Source organism: Gossypium arboreum, chromosome 12, assembly GCF_025698485.1.
Source record: "Gossypium arboreum isolate Shixiya-1 chromosome 12, ASM2569848v2, whole genome shotgun sequence".
Lineage (NCBI taxonomy): Eukaryota > Viridiplantae > Streptophyta > Magnoliopsida > Malvales > Malvaceae > Gossypium > Gossypium arboreum.
Window position 1 is genome coordinate 110,186,602 of NC_069081.1, and position 24,314 is coordinate 110,210,915.

Sequence of the window (24,314 nt, forward strand, 5' to 3'; positions counted from 1 at the left end):
AGTCAAATCAAAATTTCATATATAAAAATGTAAAAATTCAAAATTGATGCAAAAATATATATTGGGCTCAAAGTTTTTAAGAAGAAAATTTTATTAAAAGGCCCCCAAAATTCAACATGAGGCCCAAAATTTGCTCCAATGGACTACCCTGTAAAAAGTAGCCTGATGAAAAAGGAAAATCAAAATTTGATATTAATCCATATAAAGACGCTCAAAATAGAATGTGCTCTTTTTGGTTGATACTTACCGGAGAGAAAAGAGCAAATTCAATTTTCAATTTGTTAAAGCACTCAAAATTTCCAAGTTAAATATCAATCGAGTCTTAGCTCAATTAACATAAGTGTTTTTGTCAATATAGAATGACGTGAGTTTAAGTGTGTTGAAGCACATCATTTTTTTATTTATAAATTGCGAAAGAGCTACATATAATTTTAAACATTGTGTCAAAATTTAAGGGAAAAAAAACAAGTTGTGGCTTCATCATCCTTGGCGTTAATCTCTTCTTCACAGTGCCCAAATCCATAAGCTGCTTAACAACAGTAAAATAATTAGAATGATCAACTTCATAACATCAACCAAACCAAAATTTTATTGCATGAAACAGTTAACCGAATGATTAGTTTACAGGGAGCATGAGTTTTTTTTTCTTTTCTTTTTTTTATGTAAAGAAACAAAATTACTGTAACACCCCCTACCCGTATCTATCGCCGGAATAGAGTACGAGACATTACCGAGAAGCACGAAACACTTACAGATAATTTAAATACATTTTCATAACAATTTGTTTCGATTTCATACTATTTCATATTTAAGCTTTATTCACTAAAGTACTTGAAATATCATCTTTATGCAAATAGCACACATGAGGTACATAATTCTATAATTATGAATGAACACATTTATCAAACATATTCCATGTTTTTATATATATCATAGTTTCATATTTCCATGTATCAATTACCATCACTTCCTCGTATTTCAGACAAATACGTGTAATAATTCATAAATATGCAATTCATTAACTCTTCCTACCAATTACGATTTAAATTGCCAAATCACTTATTGAGCCCAATTTCAATGTTCACTAAAATTTATCATATAAATTTTGATGTACGTATTCATCAATAAATTCCATGTACAAATATCATCATCTTATATTTCCACATACATTTGCTTTCCACATTTATGAATTCAAATAGCGTATACAATACATACCAATGTATTTCAAGTACGTTTTCATGATATTTCATTTCGAACTCAGATTATTTCATACTAGAAGTTTTCTCATTAACTCATTTGGAGTACCAATTCATACGCATAATATACTCAAGGCGTAGAAATATATAATCACAAATGAATTCATCCATCAACCAAGTTTTATGCTCATGTCTCATCAACTCGTATTTCCTTATGTCACATAATTCCATGTAATACTTACCAAACTTCTTCAAATTAGTGAACATCTTACGGAATTGAGTACTTCGTTTTTTTTTCGATGCTATAGTTCAACTATGGTCTTACACATCTTTACACAATGATGCCATAGCCCAGCTATGGTCTTACACGTAATCACATATCTCACTGATGTCATATCCCAGATATGGTCTTATACAGTAGCATATATCACACCGATGCCATATCCCAGATATGGTCTTATACAGAAATTGTAACACCCCCTAACCCCAAACCGTCGCCGGAATAGGGATATGAGGCATTACCGAATATATCAGACAACTTATGGATATTTTACAATTATTATAACATTCATAGTATAATTGAAGAATTATGTCCCTATAATGGACTTTCGAAGCCCAACACAAATATTAAAGTGGAAGAAACGGGACTTGTTCGAGTATTCAGGGAAATATATATATATATATATTTACAAAAATTTCGACAGCATTTCTTCTTAATTTTTACATAAAACCCCGCAAATTCAAACCAAAACCACCTAATCCAAAACCAATGGCACAATAAAAACAATTTAAACCTAAATATATCTAAATCATAACCAATTCATTAACATAGTCATTTAATAACTAAACATTCATAATATTAATCCAAATTAACTAATAACTTCATTCATTTTTTTCATTCCAACTTATACCAAATTATATAATATAATATTTACCATTTTATCAAACTAATAACAAAATATGGTATACCATTCTTATAACTAACTTTACAAGTATATCTATATAACTTATACAACACCTAGTACATGCCACTTTCAATTAAGAAAGAAAACATCACCCAAAATCTTTTCGCTGAAGTCGGGATCACTCGGATGCTGGACCAGGACACTAGACTTCTATTAACTGCATGACGGAAACAACGATGCTGAGTATTTCATACTCAATGGTATTACCATAATTCAAATTGCAATAGCAATTAAAAAAATAAAATAAGAACTCAGCATCAAATAACAATTCTTTTTTTTTTTAAGTTATCATTAAATAACAATAAATAAACAATCTTTAGCTATTATTCAATTTTAGTTACAAATCACATTTACTGTGTTTTAATCACCACAATCATTTTAAATCTATGCATTTCATTTCCAATCTAAATTTTCAGTCCACAATTTTAATTTCTTTCATATTCACTAGTACAATCGATCAAATTCATTTGAACTTCTCATTTCAATTATTCACCCTATTAACATTTCGGACTTTAACGGATACACGTTCCAACCCAAACACACCATGACGGCACATTGTGCCTAAAACGGTACATAGTACACGATCGATTATCGACACATAAAGTGCCTAAAAGCGACACACGAGGTGCACGATACGACACACGATGTGCCGATCGACACATAAAGTGCTGATCGATAAAGCCGGCAAATCCGTACACTTCCATATCCTATGGCATGCCAATTATATCCGACTTAGCCCGACTAGTTAATAGGGTATTTCAATTCTCAATTCACTGTCATTTCCATTCCAAGATTACTTTTCAATTAAAATTTTCACATTCAAATCAATTTACAATTCAATTATACATACACATTCACCATTCAATTCAATTCTCATTCAACTCAAATATCAATACTTACCTTATAATTCATTTATTAAATATAGAATTGATATAAAACATTTAATAAAAAGTAATTTGAATTATAGTAATACAAACAGTGAATTTCTCGTTTTAATCCTCGATAGCTTTCTCCTTTCCTTTGTGCGCCGATGTCTTGGGTTCTTTGTTAACTACGAAAATAATAACAATTTATAATCATCAATATAACACAATTCAATTTAATCCATGAGCCTAAACATGCAAATTTAACCATTTTAATGTATATATATAATTTCACCATTAAGCTGTCTACTTGAGTCATTGTTACTAAATTATTTATATCTTGAGCTACGAAACTCCAAATTAATATCCATAAATTTTTCTTAAAACTAGACTCATATATCTTCTCACCATAAGATTTTCAGAATTTTGGTCTAGCCAATTAGTACAGTTTATTCATTAAATACTCCCTGTTATTTCATTTGACAGTTCTGACCTCTCTCTACTAAAAATAAATTATCTCATTGTACAGAACTCGAATAAGGTTCTTGTTTACTTATTTTGAAACTAGATTCATTAAGGAGTTCACACATATAAATTACACTCCATAATAATTTTTTTACAATTTATAATGATTTTCCAAAGTTAAAATAGGGCATCTCGAAATCACCCCAAACCAGTCTTACAAAATTTCAAATATCTCTTGATTCATCAATTCATTGCTTACAATATTTATACTATAAGAAACTAGACTCAACAAGCTTTAATTACATATTTTGTTCATCCTCTAGTTCAATTTATACAATTTTTAGTGAATTTTCAAAGTCAGACCATTGCTACTTTCCAAAACTGTTTTGATGGAAAAGTTAATAACCAAATTTATAACACCAATTCACACCTTATGTCTATTCAAATTTCATTTAAACTCAAATTTAACTATTAAATTTTCAACATATTTTCTTAATTCCGAAATTTTCCTCAATTTAGTCCCTAAAACACAAAACTTATAGCTTACTTTGCAATTCAATCCTTATATCTATTTTAACTTGAATTTCATTCAATTAAACCCTATTTCATTTTTTTATTCAACATGAACAATATTTAGAATTCTAATAACTTTCAAAATATTAATTTAATTTCATCAAAACTTTGTTCTAAAGCTTTTAAAACATTAAAATTAAATAAAAGGGCTAAATTAACTTACCTATTAAACTTGCAAACCTTCAAACCCTAATTCTCCCTTTTTCTTTTCTTTCTTCTTTCTTTCTTTCCTTCCCCTGCTTTTCGTTTGCCTATTCTGTTTCTTTTCTTTGTTCTTTACTTTATTTTCTTTCTTTTATTTGTTTTAGTTGCTAATAATATATTATAATTTAATTTAATCAATCAATAACAAATATCTAAGAAAAGCCTTAGATTTTTTTACAGTTTATGCCGCCTCATCTATGCTAATTGGTAAAATTTCTAGTTTGGTCCTTTTTATTTTCTATTGATCTATAATTGAACCTTTTCCCTTTATTCAATTTAGTTATTTTTACTAATTACTCTAAATTAAGCTAAATTCACCTAATTTAAACCTAATTAAACACATCGCTAGACTCATAAATATTTCTAGTAATTATTTCGAACTCGATTTACTAAGACGGAGGCCTGATAATGTACTTTTTTCGGTGCCTGTGAATTTTGGGTCATTACAGAAATCACTTGTCACTTGTCACTTGTCACTTGTAGCCAAAGCTACCGCTATTCACTGATCAGGTAGCTGGTGCTACCATTTTTCACTGATCAGGTAGCCGGAGCTACCACTTTTCACTGATCAGGTAGCCGAAGCTACCACTTTTCACTGATTAGGTAGCAGAAGCTACCACTTTTCACTGATCAAGTAGCTGAAACTACCACTTTTCACTGATCAGGTAGCTGAAGCTACCACTTTTCAGTTGTCATTTGCCATTGATCAGATAAGTGTAGCCGAAGCTATCACTTATCACTTTCACTTGTCCATAATCAGATAAGTGTAGCCGAAGTTATTACTTATCACTTTCATTTGTCCTTGATCAGATAAGTGTAGCCGAAGCTATCACTTATCACTTGTTTCCATGGTCCAACCATGGTCTTTTCCTTCAATTCATCTTATCACTGAACTGAAATGCTCAATTTGATCATTTATTCAATTTTCATGCTTTTACATTATTCACGATTTTATCATCAATACATATGAAATAACTCATCATAAAATTCATAAAATTAACAAATAATCACTAAAATTTAGCCATATAAACTCACAAGTTCAATTTTTGTATTATAACGATAATCATAATTTCATAATAAATATTCCAAATAAAACATTATATCATTTCTAATCCAACACTCATCGATTATAACCGGCATGTGATCAATTTATACACGAGTCATTCATATATATGTATATTTTTCCTCCTCCTCTCCATCCACATCCTTAGTATAAACAACACACTTGTAAGTCACATTATCCATAATTTTCATTATCTACTTATGTGAATATTCAAGCTATCCATCTGTGTCATAGTCACTAAATTATTTTCATCTTGAGCTATAGAACTCCAAATTAAGATCCGCTAATTTTCTCTGAAACTAGACTCATATACCTTCTTACCATAAAAATTTCATAATTTTTGGTTAGGCCAATTAATACAGTTTATTCATTGAAGTCTCCCCTATTCTGCTGTCTGACAGTTCCGACCCTTCTTCACTAAAAATTAATTATCTTCTTGTACAGGATTCGAATGATGTCCTCGTTTGTTTCTATTGAAAATAGACTCATTAAGGATTTTAAACATATAAATTTAATCCCATAATTATTTTTATCCAATTTTTTATGATTTTCCAAAGTCAGAACAGGGGAACTCGAAATCATTCTGACCTTGTCTCACAAAAGTTATTGTATCTGATGATTTACAATTTCATTGCTTACATAATTTCTTTTATAAGAAACTAGACTCAATAAGCTTTAATTTCATATTTTATTCATCCTCTAATTAGATTTATATAATTTTTAGTGATTTTTCAAAGTTAGACTACTGCTGCTGTCTAAAACAGTTTTAGTGCAAAATGTTTATTTCTATTTTGCCCCAAATTTCACAATTCATACAATTCAGTCCTTGCTCAATTAACCCCTCAATTAAGATAATTTTCTCAATTAACACTTTTTCTAGACATTATAAGTTATTTCATAATTTTTGAAATTCAGAATTTCCATATGAAACTTTAACTTCAAACTCTTTTACAATTAGGTCCCAAACATTCACTTTCTATTCAATTCTTTCAATAAAATCAGCATATAAATAATTTAAAGCTCTAATTCCATGCCAAATCATCATATACTTCCAGCACATATTCATAACAACTTTCAATTTCTTTCATAGAATCAAAAACTAATGAATTCAACAAGTGGACCTAGTTGTAAAAGTCACAAAAACATAAAAATTTCAAGGAGAAAGCAAGAATTAAACTTACATGAAGCTAGGGTATGAAAACCAGCTTGAACCCTCCTCCATGGATGTTTTTCAGCTGATGAATATGAAAAGAAATGAACAGAATTCTAGATATTCCAATTTAGTCCCATTTTTATTTAGCCAATTTTGGCAATTTTCCAATTTTGCCCTTATTTCATCCATTTCCTGATTTTTCTCAGCTATTGCCGCCCAAAATATCTCCTTTAAGACTATTTTCACTTTAGGTCCTTCATCATTTGACAATTGAGCTATTTAATCCTTTTAGCAACTTTTACACCCTTTTCAATTTAGTCTTTTTTATTTAATTAACCACCCAAACGTAAAAATTTTCTGACTAAATTTTAATACTACCTCACCAACACTCCATAAATATTTCTAAAAATAATTATGGCTCGATTTATGAAGTTGAGGTCTCGATACCTCATTCTCGACCCAATTTACCTAATTAATTCTTTTAAATCACCAAATTCACTAATTCAAAAATGCTTTTATATTCGCATTTGACTCATAGGTATTAATTTATTAAATTTTTAACTCACCCGTCAGATTTAGTGATCTCAAATCTCTATTCCCGATACCACTGAAAATTAGGCTGTTACAATTACATTAGTTTAATACATAAGAAAGCAATCCCTCCACTCTATGAAAGGACGTTCTAGTTATAAAATTCGCATTCTTATTTTCTTCCCTAAGATATGCTGTAATAGTCACTGGCCAACCTTCTTCAAAATTAGATGAATTTGAGGATGACAAGGAAGATTCTTGAATAGCCTTCGCAACCTTAACACTATCAATCTGGATCAACACTCTTTCATAGCTTCGGCTCTGCAACAAGTTTAATCTATAAAAATTCCCCATAGTTCTACCTCAAATACTCAACACTTCCCCAATCATCTATTGAATCCTAAAATCCACTTCCTTATATGATCTCGCAAGGTTCCTCCAGAAGCAATGATTCCAGAATCTTTCTTGACAACCCCATTCGTATTCAATTGAACCCATCCGTCCTTCCATGGCATTATCTTCTTTATTTGTCTTCACTTGTACAGACTATTATTACTCAAAGAAGCATGTTGTTTAGCCCAATATAGGAGATCTTGAGAATTTCACTAGCACACTAAGTCATACATTGGAATATGAAAATGTTTCTATTTTTCCAAATACGCCATGCAAGAATACCAAAAAGGGTCGCCTATTCCACCCCCTCAGCGCTAAACTTTGCTTACTTTGCAAATTGCCCACTAACCACTCATGGATATTACCTGAACAAAACCATCTTTGTTTATCAGAAGGAATAACCTGTGCCAAGATTTCCTTTGCCGCAATACAGTCTCTAATTGCATGTAAGATGTCCTCTAATTCAAAGTTACACACTACGCAAGAACTGTCACTCCCAATGCCACACCTTACTTGTTCCATATCAGTGAGCAACCTTTGTTTGAGCACAACCTAAATAAAGACTTTAACCCTTTGGGGTCCCTGAAATTTCTACAAGATATTCCAATTCGTATCCTTAGGATCCCAATAACTCTCCTTTAACTTCCAATAAGCACTTTTAAGGAAAAAGTTACCCAAAGAGGTGCCCATTCATACGATCTTGTCAGGTCTCGCTGAGGGATGCGGAGGCGATATGCTTACAACTCGTCTGATAGTCTCCTCTGGGACTTATAAGCGAAAAATATCAAGATTCCAATACCCATTCTCTGTGATCAAATCCTTAATAATGCAATCCAAATCAAGGTTACCGTGAAATGGGATCTCATTTACTAAAGGTCCTACACCCCAAATTCATGGATTCTATACGCACTTGACCTTAGCCCTATTTCCAACAGACCAAAACAAACTCTCTCTCAGTAAAGGCTATACTTTAGAGAGGACACTCCATAAAAAGAATACCTATTTCGAGCAATATTTTTAGGTAGATCTTCTTTAATCCCATATTTTGATCAAAGAACTCTAACCTACAAAGTAAAGGGATTATTCACAACATTAAACCCCAGTTTAAGCATAAAAGTAAACATTGTTGAAAAGTCAAAAATGGTGGGAGGTGCAATTGGCACCGAAAGAATAAAGTAAAAAGTGGTTGGCAAGTTGAGTTTAAAGTTGAATGGGATAATTCCAAGTTTGGTCCCTAATTTTTTAGGCCATTTACAAGTTAGTCCCTGAACCTTAACTATAAATAGGCCTAACCATTTCTCATTTCAACCATCCCAACCAATCTTTCTCTCTTAGTTTTCTCCATTCTCCCATTTGAGAATTCTTAAGGAATTCTATTTGTTTGTAATATTTTGGAGATAATAAAGTTATCATCTGGTGTTAGTGCCCGAGAATGTAGGTATAATTTACCAAACCTCGTTAAAACTCTTGTGTTTTTTCTTGTCCTATTTTTCTTTCAATATTTGAGGGTATAATAGTAGTATTTAATTGTACTATTAAATTATGATGGAAGGGATATTCTGACTAAGGAAAGACTCGGTACTTAAGAGATCCTTGTGATCCACCTCTCTTTCCTGGGAATTGAATTTTGTATGATTTTTTAGTACAATAATTTACACGCTTCCGACCCTATTGGAACAACAAGTGGTGTCAGAGCCGAAGGTTAATCGTAGTATGATCTGTGGTTGCAGTTTAAACTGATCTTCCACATCAGAAAATATTTTCTTAGGTACATTGAAAGATTATGGAGAAGATGGACAGTTTAGGAGCTTCAACATCGTCCATGTGGACAAGACCGAAAATTGCAAATGCAAGATTGGCCGTGGAGATCTTTGATGGCACTGGCCATTTTGGTATGTGGCAAAGTGAGGTTCTAGATGCCCTTTTTCAGCAGGGTCTAGACATTGCCATTGATGAAGAGAAACCAGATGATGTACAGGAGAAAGATTGGAAGGCAATCAATCGGTTGGCATGTGGTACAATTCTATCATGCCTTTCTCGAGAGCAGAGGTATGCTTTTTCAAAGGAGACTTCTGCAAATAAGTTATGGGTGGCACTTGAAGAAAATTTTTTGAAGAAAACAGTCAAAATAAGCTTCACTTGAAGAAAAGACTGTTTCGTTTCACTTACGTCCCAGGTACCACAATGAATGATCACATCACCAAATTTAATCAGTTAGTCACTAATTTGCTAAATATGGATGAGACATTCAAAGATGAAGATTTGGCTTTGATGCTATTGGAGTCACTTCCTGAGGATTTTGAGTTCCTAGAAACTACTCTACTTCATGGCAGGAGTGATATATCTCTGAGCGAAGTCTGTGCGGCCTTATACAGTTATGAACAGAGAAAGAATGACAAACAGAAAAACTCAATCAGAGATACAGAAGCTTTAGTAGTCCGAGGTCGTTCGTACACTCGGAAGAAAACTCAGAAGGGGAGATCAAAGTCAAAGTCCAGACTTGGGAAAGATGAATATGCCTTTTGTCATGAGAAAGGCCACTGGAAGAAAAATTGTCCAAAGCTGAAGAATAAGGGAAAAGCTACTGTAGATGCTTGTGTTGCAAAGCATGATACTAGTGACTCTGAACTATCACTAGTTGCATCATCATCGTCGTTCCATTCAGATGAGTGGATATTGGATTCGGGTTGTACCTATCATATGTCCCCTAACCGGGAGTGGTTCTCTGATTTAGTAGAACTAAATGGAGGAGTTGTTTATATGGGCAATGACAATGCATGTAAAACTGTTGGGATAGGTTCAATCCAATTAAAGAATCAAGATGGATCAAGCGAGTTCGATCGATGTTGATGCGTGCCGGTTTGAAGAAAAATCTCATCTCATTGGGAGCCTTGGAATCCAATGGTTCAGTTGTTACTATGAGAGATGGGGTTTTGAAAGTGACATCTGGTGCACTTGTGATATTGAAGGGCATCAGGAAAAATAACTTGTATTACTACCAAGGTAGTACGTTATTGGAGCGATCGCTTCTGACTTCCCAGAACAAAGAATTGGACTCAATGCAGTTGTGGCATATGAAGTTGAGAAATGCCAGCCAAAAATCCTTGCAAATTCTGGCAAAGCAATGATTGTTGAAAGGTGCAAAGGCTTACAAATTAAAATTTTACGAGCATTGTGTTCTGGGAAAGCAAAAGAGAGTGAAATTTGGCACTGCTATCCATAATACAAAAGGTATTTTGGAATATGTTCACTCAGATGTGTGGGGGCCTTCTAAGACACCTTCATTGGGAGGAAAACACTACTTTGTTACTTTTGTTGATGACTTTTCCAGAAGAGTTTGGGTGTATACCATGAGAACTAAGGATGAAGTGCTTGGAGTTTTTCTTAAATGGAAAACTATGATCGAAAACCAGACTGGCAAGAAAATCAAGTGGCTTAGGACGGACAATGGAGGGGAATATAAAAGTGATCCGTTCTTCGATGTGTGCCAAGAGTATGGTATTGTTCGACACTTCACAGTTAGGGATACACCACAACAGAATGGAGTGGCAGAGCGTATGAATCGAACATTGCTAGAGGAAGTTCGATGTATGTTGTCCAATGCTGGGTTGGGCAAGCAATTTTGGGCTGAGGCTGTGACATACGCTAACCATCTTGTTAATCGTTTGCCATCATCTGCTTTAGAAAGAAAAACTCCTATGGAGGTATGGTTTGGAAAACCAGCTACAGATTATGATTCCTTACATGTGTTTGGATCCACTGCATATTACCATGTAAAGGAGTCAAAGTTAGATCCGAGGGCAAAGAAAGCTCTCTTTATGGGAATCACTTCTGGAGTGAAGGGATTTCGTCTTTGGTGGTTAGACACAAAGAAAATGATCTGTAGCAGAGATGTTACTTTTGATGAATCTGCCACATTGAAAAAGGTAGCAGATGAAGATATTCAGACAAGCGATACTCCACAGCAGGTGGAGTGTACGCCAAAACAGGTAGAGTTTGAGCAGATGGGGATTTGCTCAGTTAATAAGTCTAATTCTCCAGTCACAATGGAGGAATTAGAGGTTGAAGAGGTTCTGACCCAAGAACCGTTAAGTACACCAGAACCAGTTGCAGTTACAAGGCCACGGAGAGAAATTCGTAGACCTGCTCGATTTACTGATATGGTAGCCTACGCCCTTCCCGTTGTTAATGATGATATTCCTGTCACTTATCAAGAAGCAATGCAAAGCTTAGAAAGTGACAAATGGAAAAACGTCATGGATGAAGAAATACAGTCTCTCCGGAAGAACAATACTTGGGAGTTAGCGTAATTACCGAAAGGTAAAAGGGCAATCGGATGCAAGTGGGTATTCGCAAAGAAAGATGGATTTCTTAGCAAGAAAGATGTTCGCTACAAGGCAAGATTGGTAGCTAAAGGCTACGCTCAGAAGGAGGGAATTGACTACAATGATGTATTTTCCCCTGTTGTGAAGCATTCCTTCATTAGAATTTTGTTGGCCTTGGTAGCACAGTTGAATTTGGAGCTAGCTCAACTTGATGTTAAGACGGCTTTCTTGCATGGTGAGTTAGAAGAGAGATCTATATGACTCACCAAGGATACAGAGATGTTGGTGGTAGAAATTGGGTTTGTAAGTGAACAAATCGCTATATGGATTGAAGCAATCCCGAGGCAATGGTACAAGCGATTTGATAGCTTTATGAGAAAGGCGTATACACAAGAAGCAAATATGACAATTGTGTGTATTTGCGAAGCTGCATGACGGATCTTTCATTTATCTACTCTTGTATGTTGATGATATGTTAATAGCTTCAAAGAGCCAAAAAGAGATAGATAAGCTGAAGGCTCAATTGAATCAAGAGTTCGAGATGAAAGATCTAGGTGAGGCCAAGAAGATTCTCGGTATGGAGATAAGTAGAGATAGACAGAGAGGCAAGCTTTGTTTGAATCAGAAGCAATATTTGAAAAAGGTATTACAATGTTTTGGTGTAAATGAAAACACAAAACATGTAAGTACCCCACTTGCTTTTCATTTGAAACTTAGTGCTCAATTATCTCCGAAAACTGAAGAAGAAAGAGAATATATGGCAAAAGTCCCATATGCTAATGCAGTTGGGAGTTTGATGTATGCGATGGTGTGTACGCGGCCTGACATTTTACAAGCTGTTGGAGTTGTGAGCAGGTATATACATGATCCTGGAAAAGGACATTAGCAAGCTGTGAAATGGATTCTACGGTATCTTCGAAAAACCGTAGACATTGGTTTAGTTTTTGAGAAGGATGAAACACTTGGTCAGTTTATAGTTGGATATGTTGATTCCGACTTTGCTGGTGATTTAGATAAACGTCGTTCAACTCTGAGGTGTCTGTTTACTTTTGCTAAAGCCCTAGTGAGTTGGAAGTCTACCTTACATCTCTGATGGTGTGTCTACTACTGAGGCGAATATATGGCGATTCTGAAAGTCATTAAGGAGGCTATTTGGCTTAATGGATTGTTGAAAGACTTGGGAGTTGTTCAAAGTCACTTTAGTCTATATTGTGACAGTCAGAGCACTATTCATTTAGCGAAAAATCAAGTCTATCATTCAAGAACCAAGCATATCGACGTAAGATATCACTTTGTGTGGGAAGTCTTTGAAAAAGGAAAAATTCTACTTCAGAAGATTCCGACACCAGATAATCCCGCAGATATGATGACCAAGGTGGTAACAATAATCAAGTTTAATCATTATTTGAACTTGATTAACATCCTGATAATTTGAGCACCTTCAAGTGTATGGCGCTCGAGAGCGCATTTGGAGGCACTACAAAAGATAGCTTTATCGAATTTGGGAAGTTGAAGGAAGTGTGTGAAGATGTGATTATCCTAATCAAATCTTCAAGGTGGAGATTGTTGAAAAGTCAAAAATGGTGGGAGGTGCAATTGGCACCGAAAGAATAAAGTAAAAAGTGGTTGGCAAGCTGAGTTTAAAGTTGAATAGGATAATTCCAAGTTTGGTCCCTAATTTTTTAGGCCATTTGCAAGTTAGTCCCTGAACCTTAACTATAAATAGGCCTAACCATTTCTCATTTCAACCATCCCAACCAATCTTTCTCTCTTAGTTTTCTCTCTTCTCCCATTTGAGAATTCTTAAGGAATTCTATTTGTTTGTAATATTTTGGAGATAATAAAGTTATCATCTGGTGTTAGTGCCCAAGGACGTAGGTATAATTTACCGAACCTCGTTAAAACTCTTGCGTTTTTTCTTGTCCTATTTTTCTTTCAATATTTGAGGGTATAATAGTAGTATTTAATTATACTATTAAATTACGATAGAAGGGATATTCTGACTAAGGAAAGCCTTGGTACTTAAGAGATCCTTGTGATCCACCTCTCTTTCCTGGGAATTGAACTTTGTATGATTTTTTAGTACAATAATTTACACACTTCCGACCCTATTGGAACAACAAACATTGTAAGCTTGTGAAGCATCCTTTGCCATTCAAATTATGCTTCTTCCTTCTTTTTTGTTGTCCATTGCATTAGCTGGAGACTCTGCTCCTTTTTTATATCGCTTCTTCATTTGTTATGTTGTCCATTCGAGCTTGGCCTTAGGCGAATTTTTTAAAGCTCGGACCCGGCTCAATTCTGCTAGGCTCGACTATATATAATTTAGAGTATAAACCCAAATTCTAAACCCAATTGAAATATATAGTTTGCTACTAATTTCCCGAAACCTAAACCAAATGTGCATAAAAAAAACTGGGTTGATTATAAATATTGCCTTATGGTTTTATGTTAGGATTCAATAGCAGATCGCAATTAGCAGTGGAATCCAAAGCACTTCTTTATATAATTAGTTGTTAATTGTAAATTTGAAAATACATTTTAATTGAAAAAAACAATTAACATACTGGACCTGAAATACCCTATTTTATATAGGATTGGGTTTAGATAAAATGAAAGCCCATATTTAGAGCATAAATAGAGACACTATTTAAAAACTTTTTATCTTGGCTCGATCCAACCGCGATGACCTCTAATTACTATATTAGATACAATATCGAAAGCAAATATCAAAACATCTTATATCAGTTACCAAAACATACACCTTAGATAGATAACAACACTGCAACACTATACCGCCATGATTAAAATGCTTGACGTCACCTCTTCGACACCGTCGATCGCAAACCCAGAGCATATAAAAAACTTTTGTCCCTATAAAACTCTGTTAATTCTAGCAACCCTTTAAAAAAACAGTTCATATAATATAATCAAAACCCCAATATAACATAATTTACTTAAATATAATACAAATCTGATTTAAAATTTGACCAATCACTTCTATATTTTTCTTTTATATTCGCTGCGAATAATTTACACGTTGGCGAAAATCATTGTTGCTCTGTAGTTCCAATCCAAGACCCAAGTAATGATTTTAAATTGCTTAGTTAATGCTCAACAACATTCTAAATTAAACCCAAGTAACGATTTAAATTTTCCTAGTTAATGTTAAATATATTTTATATATCTATGTTGCCGACAAAATATTTATTTGTTAATATTGCGTTAGCAACAATAAATTATAACTCCACAATAAATCAATTTTAGAGTTAAACTTAAACTTTTTTTTTATATATATACATTTGCTCGTAAACATTTATGAATACTATAATAAAATTAAATTTTCAATCAAAAACAGAAAAGAGAAAAATAAAAATAAAAAAATATGTAAGCATATACTATATAAATGATTAAATATACGTATAAAAAATAAATTCAGAAAAAAAATCTTATTTTCGAAGAATTAGTTGAAGTGGCAGAGAAAATTAAGTAGCAGGTAGAAGGAAAGAGGTAAAAGCTTTTATTTCATCTTCTTCTTTTATGCTTATTAGTAGATGAATATTCTAAATTAAAATAAAATAAGGTTAATTTTATCTTAACATTTTTAAAACTTTCTAATTTATATGGTTTACATGAAATTAGATTTCAACAAGAATAAATAAAATTTGGCATAATGATTGAATCATGAGAAAAGCGTTCACTTTCCACCTGTATCAATTCTTATATGAAAAAAATATGGCAGTACTAATAAATTTATTGGGTTGAAACTTCAAAGCCCATTCGAAAATGAAACGGGCACTGACTTAAGAAATAAATAATAAAAGCCCTAAAGTCCTAACCTCCCAACGCGCTTTTTATATTAATATTTATAAAGGGGACGAGGGGCGGCTTGAAAACAAAGCAACGCGTATAAAACAAAAACTCTTCCAAGAGATTGTGTCCCGATTCTCTGATTTTCTTTGCGTGTGGTTTCCGTCTCCTCCTTCTTCTTCTTTCTGGTAAGATCTTCAATTACCTCTGATTTATCGAGGTCAGGTCAGATCAGATCCGCCAAAAGAAGCACAAAAATTTCATGTTCTAGGGTTTTGGCTTTGATTGTCATCGTTTTTTTTTTTGTTTGATTTTACCTTTTTCATCTTTGTTTGAATTCCATATCTGAAATCTACGTGTAATTGTTGTATTCCTCTCTCTGTTGATTGAATTTTTAAACTTCGTCTGTATATCTAGGGTTTATTCTTTTTACGAACCCTAAAAAAAAAGAAAAAAAAGTAATTGGATATTTGTGTTGTGCGTTTTCTTGGAGATTTTATTTTCTTTTGTCTTGAATCTTTTTATTGAGAAGAGTTGTGTGGTTCTTGATTGGTATGGCGGCAGGGCGAGTTGATGTTCGGAGGAGAATTGATGTTGAGAAATTGAATCGGGGCCATGTTCATGCAAATCCTGTTAAGAATGGATACAATTATCCATCTAATCATAGGAATAAGTTCGATCTGGGTCCTAGGCGATGTGGGTTAGACGATGTTGCCAGGGTTAAAAATGATGTGAAACAGATGATGGATGATGGGGTTCAGCAGCCCCCGGAAAAAAAGAGGAAGTTTTCCCCGATTGTATGGGACCTGGAAGACAAGGAAGGAAGAATTTCATTCAAGAACAGGGATGTTGTGACGACTACCATTCTGTCATCTCCTTCTTCACCTTCCAAGGTGTCAAATACTGTTTCCAATCAGGTTTATAAGCATCAACCGCTCTCTGCAAACATGATCAAAGAAGTGGAGCATATGGCATCCAAGTCTCTGGTATCTGATTTTGGTGCTGCTTTATCTCCTTCACTGCCTGAGCAGCAATGCCAGGATGATGAACAAGAACCAGAGTTGATTGGAAAAGAAAATGTTCGAGCACCCAACATATTTACATCACGTTGGGCTTCTGATAGTGATGATGAAGATGGATCTCTAACTGAGGAAAAGATTAGGAGGAGTTCGAGTCTTGAGAGTGGAGAGCTTGAAAGAGAGGAGTTGGAAGTAGATAGGGTACAGTCTGATCAAAGAAGCAGCAGTGTACTGTCTGCTTGTGAGGATGGAGGCATGGACTGTAAGTTGGACTCTGTTGATGTGATGGATATTGATGACATGCGTGATGACGATGCTATTGTTGATCAGCCAGATTTAGGTGTTGAAGAGCCAGCTGGAGGTTGTATGAACATGCTTCATGGTTGCAGAAGTGTTTTTGAGTATGAAAAATTGAACAAAATAAGTGAAGGTACATATGGCATTGTTTATAGAGCTAAGGATAAGATGACAGGAGAAATTGTGGCACTGAAGAAGGTGAAGATTCTTGATCTAAGAGATTTAGAAGAATATGGTTTCCCTGTGACATCACTGAGAGAAATTAATATTCTTGCGTCTTTTCATCACCCTTCGATTGTGAAATCTAGAGAAGTTGTTGTAGATGACCATGACAATGTTTACATGGTTATGGAGTACATGGAACATGACCTCAAGTGGCTAATGGACTCGATGAAACGACGATTCAGTACCAGTGATGTTAAATGTTTGATGCTACAGCTACTGGAGGGTGTGAAATATCTTCATGATAATTGGGTACTTCATAGGGATTTGAAAACATCCAATCTTCTCTTGAACAATCAAGGTGAACTCAAAATATGTGACTTCGGTATGGCGCGACAGTATGGGAGCCCTCTGAAGCCTTACACAACCAAGGTGGTGACTCAGTGGTATAGGTAAGTAACATTCTTTGTATTTATATTCTTTATTTATTATGAATTTTATTAGTTCTTGAATTTGAAAATATATTTCTTTGATTGCTGCATTTCAGGGCTCCTGAACTTTTACTTGGAGCAAAGAAGTACTCAACAGCCGTGGACATGTGGTCTGTGGGATGTGTAATGGCTGAATTGTTAGCTAAGGAACCCCTGTTCAAAGGGACAGCTGAAATTGATCAGCTTCGCAAGGTAATTACTGTTTCTATTGAAGCTTTCAACTTTCTTCTATCTTGTTATAAAATCTCTGATGTTTGATGATGATGGTTTATGGTTGCAGATATTTGATACTCTTGGTGTTCCAAGTGAGAAGATTTGGCCTGGGTTTTCTGAATTACCAGGTTCCAAAGCAAATTATTCTAAGCAACCGTAAGTATCTCTTTGGACAATTACTTTGGTCATCTAAATAACTACTGTTTCTTTTGACTACAATATGTTCAGTATTTATTAATTACCTAGTCATGGGACTAATTTAACGAGTAGTTGTTTTGTTTTCTTCTTCCAGGTATAACTTGTTGCGCAAGAAGTTTCCTGCAGCATCTTTTACTGGATCTGCCGTTCTTTCTGATGCTGGATTTGACCTGTTGAACAGGCTTCTTACCTATGACCCTGAGAAAGTAATTTTACTCATTTAAGCCCTAATTTAAGTTGTTTATATGTATTGGTTTCAGCTATAATAGATGTTTCTGTTTTTTGTTCAGAGAATAACAGCAGATGATGCTCTTAATCATGATTGGTTCCGGGAGCTTCCCCTGCCAAAATCTAAAGATTTCTTGCCTACTTTCCCACCAAAAGTGTGAATGGAACAATTTCCTTGCCTGATTTGTGGAAGCTGGACACAACCAAAATATTATCACCGCATTCTTACCTAGCAATTGTAGTGGTCATGAAGGATCCAAATTTGATGCAGCAGTGGTAAAAAAACTTCATCTATTTTGTGTCATGATGCAGGCAAGCTGGTTCATTCACCACTCTGTTATCTTTCATGATAATTGTTTTAGTAGATATTGACAAAAATGTGAGATGCTGTAGTTGCATGTTTCGTAGCAAATTAATGAGTGGGAGAAACTGATATAGTCTTTTGACAGGCACATGTACCCTTACATGGCCCGGTTATTAGTTGGGATAATTTTCAGATGAGTTGTAAAGGTCATCAGCTGCGACCTTACCTTGAATCTTTTATTTTCATCTCCTTGATACTTTATCAGAATGTAACCCATGTAAATATTCTTAACCACATTTGAAATTTCCTTTTTTTTTTTTTTTCCTCAGTCTAAAACTATAAATGCTCACATTGTTTCGTTCAATTTTCTCACATTGCTTGCAAGAGTCCACCGACATTTGGAAGCGTGTACAACATCTTTGTTTCCTGTTAGTAAGTTTTGGACGCTCAAGGTTCTTTGTGAATAAAGTAGTTGATCTTTCAATTTGTGAGGTCTCCATTTGTTTCGTTGTTTCCTCTCTGTTCTGTTCTTTGTTTGCAAGTGTTGCAGCACAGCTAAAGGACTTCAGAGTCTGCAAGTGCTTTCGTTATCATGTAGCGTGCAAGTAAGGCATCAACTCCATATTGAGTAACTCGGTGCATTATCGACTAATTCCCTAACAATAACCAGTTATCAATTTATATGTTATCGTATAATGTGACATTGACGTACAGGCAGAAGTTTTATGATTAGCATGCGGATGTTACTGGAGAAAAGAACCACCGACTATTTGCTGAGGCTTCTTGTTCTTTTGCCCTGTCTTCAATTTTTTTTATTTCTCGGTTCTTCCAGTAATGTAGTTCTTACAGTTTACCTTGTTGGGTTTCTGCAAGATACATTTTAACTGATTACAAGCGGATATCTCAATACCGAACTTAGGAGATGGCTCAAACGGTTGGTATTTAGAAATATAAGATTATAGCTTTTGTCATGCATGGTTTAAAACAATGCCTCTTCTCATCCACTTCTTAATGCCAGCATATCCAAAATTGTCTTATTTTAATTTCATATGATCATTGTTATTTTATTTTCTATTTTCTCTCCTATAAGAAAACAGTGAAGGCTCTACGGACAATGTGTTCTAAATACTCAAATAATTTCAATGCCGCATCAATTTTCCTTACGTGAACTGTGGTTCGTCCAACTTATGTTGCTGGGGGGTGTTTTTGTTCTCCTTTGGGATGATCGAAACGGCGAAGGAAGGAAGCAAACGCAAAGAAATGTATGATTTTGATGGACGTCATGAATGTTGAAGGAATGACGGTTGATGTAATACATACAACTTTGAAGGTATGGCAATCTGGTTCATCGAGGTTGTTGGTGTTAATGAGTGCGGTCCTGGAATTTTCCTCTGCTGAAAAGGAAATGTTCAGTCATTTCAAACCAGCATAGTTGAACCTTGTTTTCAAAATTAACGTTATCTTCGAATGTATTTTTGTAATTGGCGTTGCCTCTACGAGCACTAAGCAAGCATAACCATCTTTTGAATTTTTTTTTAAGTCAACATATTGAAAGTGATCGGTTTTTACAAATTTAATTTTGCGGTGATCCAATTATAGAATCAACTAATTGAAGCGTTTCTAAATTAACACTGCTGAAAGAAATGATGATTTTGGATTTTGATCTTTTCTACCCTTGGCCTTCTGCGTTGGAGCTATTATCCTGTTGCTCCGACTTGAGCAGACTTTTACTGAAAATTTGACACGTCTTCTACCTGTATTGACCCTTAATTACTTTTAGAAGCAGTTTTATATTGGTAATCTTTATTTTATATAATTCATCAAATTACATATCTTATTTAAACTCTAATAAAAAAAATTAGCTAGCATGCATACCTTTGAATTCCGAAATTGATTATACTTTAAAAATTCGCGTATCCCGAATTATTCAATAAAACTAATATGGTAATTTAATTTGTATTTTTATGCAATTTTATTTCTACCGATAAATCCCATCCAATATCTTATATCAGAGAAAAATGCGTATAAACCTATTTAAACCCACGTTTGACTAATTATTACAATATTAATGGTACCAACATTTATTTTGTTGAAATTTTTTTACTAACATTATTAAGACCTATAATATTTTGTAATATTGGTTAATATATCATAATTATTGTTTTCTTTAATATATTTGTTTATTGATTTTTAAAATGTATATCATGAGAATATTTATGCAACAACTTTTTATGCAACAACTTTCTTTTCCATATATCTATTTAGTAATAGCGACTTATGGAAAAAATTTATCACTAAACCACTGATTTTACCCAAATCTGAATATGCTCTACCCTCACAAACCATATAAGATATAATGGTCACAACACATTTTGATTTGCAAGGGACTAAACACAGCACATTTCAACGAAAAAATAACCCCAAAAAAAAAAAGATTTGTCGTCAATCTATACCATCAGTATTTATTTAAATATCTTCAATACTTCAAACAGTCAAAAGCCGGGCCATTTGGGCCAAAATTTCAATGAAATTAGATAATAATGAATTAGAGTAATCGAATGAACACCCATCAGCAAAAAAAATCCATGAAATCTCAAAAAAGAAAAATCTGTTTGCAGTTTCATCAGTAAAGCAACATTCCATGAGTAAAGCACCTTCTAAACTTCATGCTTCATTGCAATTTTGTCATGAGAGTACTTTCCGGACCTCATCCGTAACATCTGAAAGAGGCTTTTCGGCATGAAGCGTTGCAACTATTCCCTTCTTGGAATAATAATTGATCACCTAAATTTTGAACACCACCATTCAAAATAACATTGACAATTTATAAACTACTTAATCAGACATCATCAACTTCGAAAAAGGTTAGGAACGATCATTTCTGGTGTCACAAGAACCATTTATGTCACATTAGATTAACGGAATTAGGACACAAAAACAAACATCCATGCCACATGCTCAATTAGCTTGCTACTAAACTCTTCTATTCCGTTCTAGTAACTCCAGAATTTCAAATAGGTTAAAAATTAAGGATCTTTGCATTCTGCCAAAAATAGTTAAGGAAACAGAAAGCATACTGGTTGAGTTTGTCTGTGAAATGACTCAAGCCTTGACTTGAGAACAGCTGCAGTGTCGTCTTTACGTTGGATCAAAGGTTCCCCAGTCACCTTCAAGAGAATAAAGAACCCAAGAAGTTTGCAATGAATTAAGACATTGTAAGGTCCAGTAAAATTGCGTAACTTACAATGCCTTTGTCAACCGGTGAAAAAGGTGGAAAGGCTGTCACCAGATTCTTTGAAACCAAATTTGCATTTATGAAAGAAACAGAATTAGAAAGAGGGTTATTATGTTTGACTCACATCATCTACACCTGGAACTCTAGGAGGTGCAAATTTTGTATGGTAGGATCTACCACTAGCAGGGTGGATCCAGCGACCAGAAATCCTCTCCTCCAAGACCGCATCGTCAATTGCGAAATCGAGCACCTTATCAATTTTAACTCCCTGCCTTTCAAGCATCTCATCAAGCTGCGAAGCAAAGATCAAGAACACATATTAGAAGCATGGTCTGTATTAAGAAAATTCAAGGTTCTCTGGTTAGGGAAGGCGGGTGCAAGTGTAAAGATTATAGACAAAGTATCACCTTTTGTGCTTGTGCTACAGTCCTGGGAAACCCATCAAGAATGAAACCTTTTTTACATGAAGGTTTCTTCATCGCTTCATCGATAATGCCAACAACCAGGTCATCAGAAACAAGTTCTCCCTGAGAAACAATAGCTAAGCACCTCATTAGTCATTAGCAAACTAGTAGTAAGAAGTATTTTAAAAAATCCAAACAGGAACTAATTTGACCTTATCCATAGATTCCTTGGCCTTGATACCAAGTGGGGTTTTAGCGGAAACAGCAGCTCTAAGCATATCACCAGTGGCCAAGTGACACAAGCAGTGCTCATCTTTAATTATTGGTGATTGAGTGCCTTTTCCAGATCCAGGTGGACCTGTCAATCATAAGATTGCCCTGGAATTAGAAACATGCCATCCTTCTACCAAATTTGAGACAGTAAATTGATAGATATGTAAAGAATGCTATTTGAATGCAGCATGCTTCTGTGATCCTGCTATGACACAATATGGGCTGTTAACAATTTGAGACTTCTGAGAAAAATGAACGTAAAAGCCAAACTTTAGTGTCTTTCTAGTCACTTTCAAGCAACCCAAATTCCACACACTATGCAAGCAAGATTTGTACTTCGGATCAAGCGATTGTCTGAACATTGCTTCATGGAACTCTACAACTAAAGACAGACCAATATCTTAGCAGGTCATCAACAATGGGCTACGTTACCCCAACAAGGGGCACTCATCTTTAGCCTTGCAGAATCTAGTACCATTTCTGCATGGCAAAAGGTGATGCACAAGGAATATACAAGTTCAATATTGGCATTAGAATCGTTTCATTTTTGTTGACTTTTCTTTTTCTATATAAATCTAAACGTAAACGATGAGTATTGATTTACATATTATAAAATCAAAATTTCCCAGCACTCATACTTTCTCAGAAAATAATCATTAGAAATTCATCCAGTGCCCCCACTTTGACTCTGCCTTTAGAGACATAGTTGTTCATTTAAATTGTATGAAAAGTTTAATAAAATAGAGTTAAAAAATTTAAGCTAAATTTGGAGCATTGAAAATTCGAGTACATTCTTTTGCAATTCTATCTAAACGAACAAAAAATATGACATGAACAAACTTCAACAAACTCCAGGATCTGAAAATTCCATTTTCCATGTTATTACTAGGAAAAAAAAATCAGAGAAAGAATTGAAAAAAAAAAAAGAATCAATCCAAATTTCAAAAATAAAAATAAAGCGAGAGTCAAAAAAATAAGGGAAAAAAGGAGAACCAATGAGGATGAGGTGCTTCTCGGGTTTGGGGGCGCACTTCATACGACGGAGAAGCTCATTCATCAGAGATTCGGAGGGTATTTCTTCCAAGTTCACCGAACTGCTCGCCATTTCTTTGCTTTCTAAGGGTTTTTGGTTCTAAGTTTTAAACAGTCTTTCAAGTTAAAGAAAAAGATAGGTTTTTTTCTTTATTTTCTTTCGTTCTCTTCTTCTGTATTGGTTCGGTTGGGAATTCGAGCCACCAAAGCTTCAACGTTCAAACTCAAGCACCGGTTTTGCCGGCTTGTTCTTAAGTTACTGTTTTACCCTTTCTCTTTCAAACTACTTCATGTTTCCCATATTTGAGTTTTTTTATTAAAATAATTAAAAGTGCAATATTAAATTATTAAAATATTAAAATAAAACAAGTGTGACATTTAATATTAAATTATTATTATTATAAAATATTTTATTGACATTTAATATTAAATTATTATTATAAAAATATTTTATTAATGTTAAAAATGTCTATTAACAAAAGTTGAAATTCAATGATAAAAATACAAAATAAAAATATATTGCTCTAAATTCGCTTTATAAATATTAATACATTATTGAATGAGAAAATATTTGGTATACTATTAGTGGAATTTAAAAATTCCATAAGCAGAGTCAATAGTTGAAAAGTTTCCTATAAGGGTATGATAAATTATTATATATATAAAGATATATATATCAATTTTTTAGGGTTGTTTGTGGAATTAAAAAAATACACTGTCAGTATACTAAATACTCACCCATTCGAATTTGCTACACCAAATATTTACTGATAAGTTAAAGGGTAAACTACATAGGTCACCCTAAAATAGCATCATTCCTATTTTGGTCACTCCATTTTTTTATTAATTTAGTCACTCTAATTAAGATAATTGTTAGCATTAGTCATTATTGTTAAAATACGTTAATCCACTAACAT

At 34.0% G+C, this 24,314-nt stretch overlaps 2 protein-coding genes across 34 annotated transcripts; one reads left to right on the top strand and one right to left on the bottom strand.

Annotated features, from left to right (window-relative positions):
• The first annotated feature begins 15,561 nt into the window (after window positions 1-15,561).
• On the top strand, window positions 15,562-20,025 carry LOC108479151 (cyclin-dependent kinase G-2-like). 33 transcript variants are annotated; one of them, XR_008275996.1, is made up of 10 exons: window positions 15,562-15,729; window positions 16,106-17,471; window positions 17,567-17,702; window positions 17,791-17,879; window positions 18,016-18,127; window positions 18,212-18,730; window positions 18,839-18,885; window positions 18,996-19,058; window positions 19,168-19,387; window positions 19,544-20,025. XR_008275996.1 is itself a non-coding variant. In XM_017781577.2 (6 exons), the coding sequence occupies exons 2-6, from the start codon at window positions 16,282-16,284 to the stop codon at window positions 18,308-18,310; spliced, it is 1,626 nt and encodes a 541-aa protein (XP_017637066.1). In that variant the 5' UTR covers window positions 15,562-15,729; window positions 16,106-16,281; the 3' UTR covers window positions 18,311-20,025. The 33 variants fall into 33 exon arrangements, 2 of the variants coding, with proteins under 2 accessions (XP_017637066.1, XP_017637064.1); XR_008275997.1 differs by having other exon boundaries at window positions 18,212-18,461; window positions 18,599-18,730; window positions 18,839-19,058; XR_008275998.1 differs by having other exon boundaries at window positions 18,212-18,461; window positions 18,599-18,730; window positions 18,839-19,058; window positions 19,551-20,025.
• An 863-nt stretch (window positions 20,026-20,888) lies between these two features.
• On the bottom strand, window positions 20,889-23,707 carry LOC108479153 (adenylate kinase 4-like). The gene is made up of 6 exons (XM_017781578.2): window positions 23,359-23,707; window positions 22,305-22,450; window positions 22,096-22,215; window positions 21,813-21,980; window positions 21,531-21,620; window positions 20,889-21,237 (listed from the first exon to the last, which is right to left on the bottom strand). Exons 1-6 carry the CDS (start codon window positions 23,468-23,470, stop codon window positions 21,139-21,141), a joined length of 735 nt encoding a protein of 244 aa, XP_017637067.1. The 5' UTR covers window positions 23,471-23,707; the 3' UTR covers window positions 20,889-21,138.
• Between the last annotated feature and the right edge of the window lie 607 nt (window positions 23,708-24,314).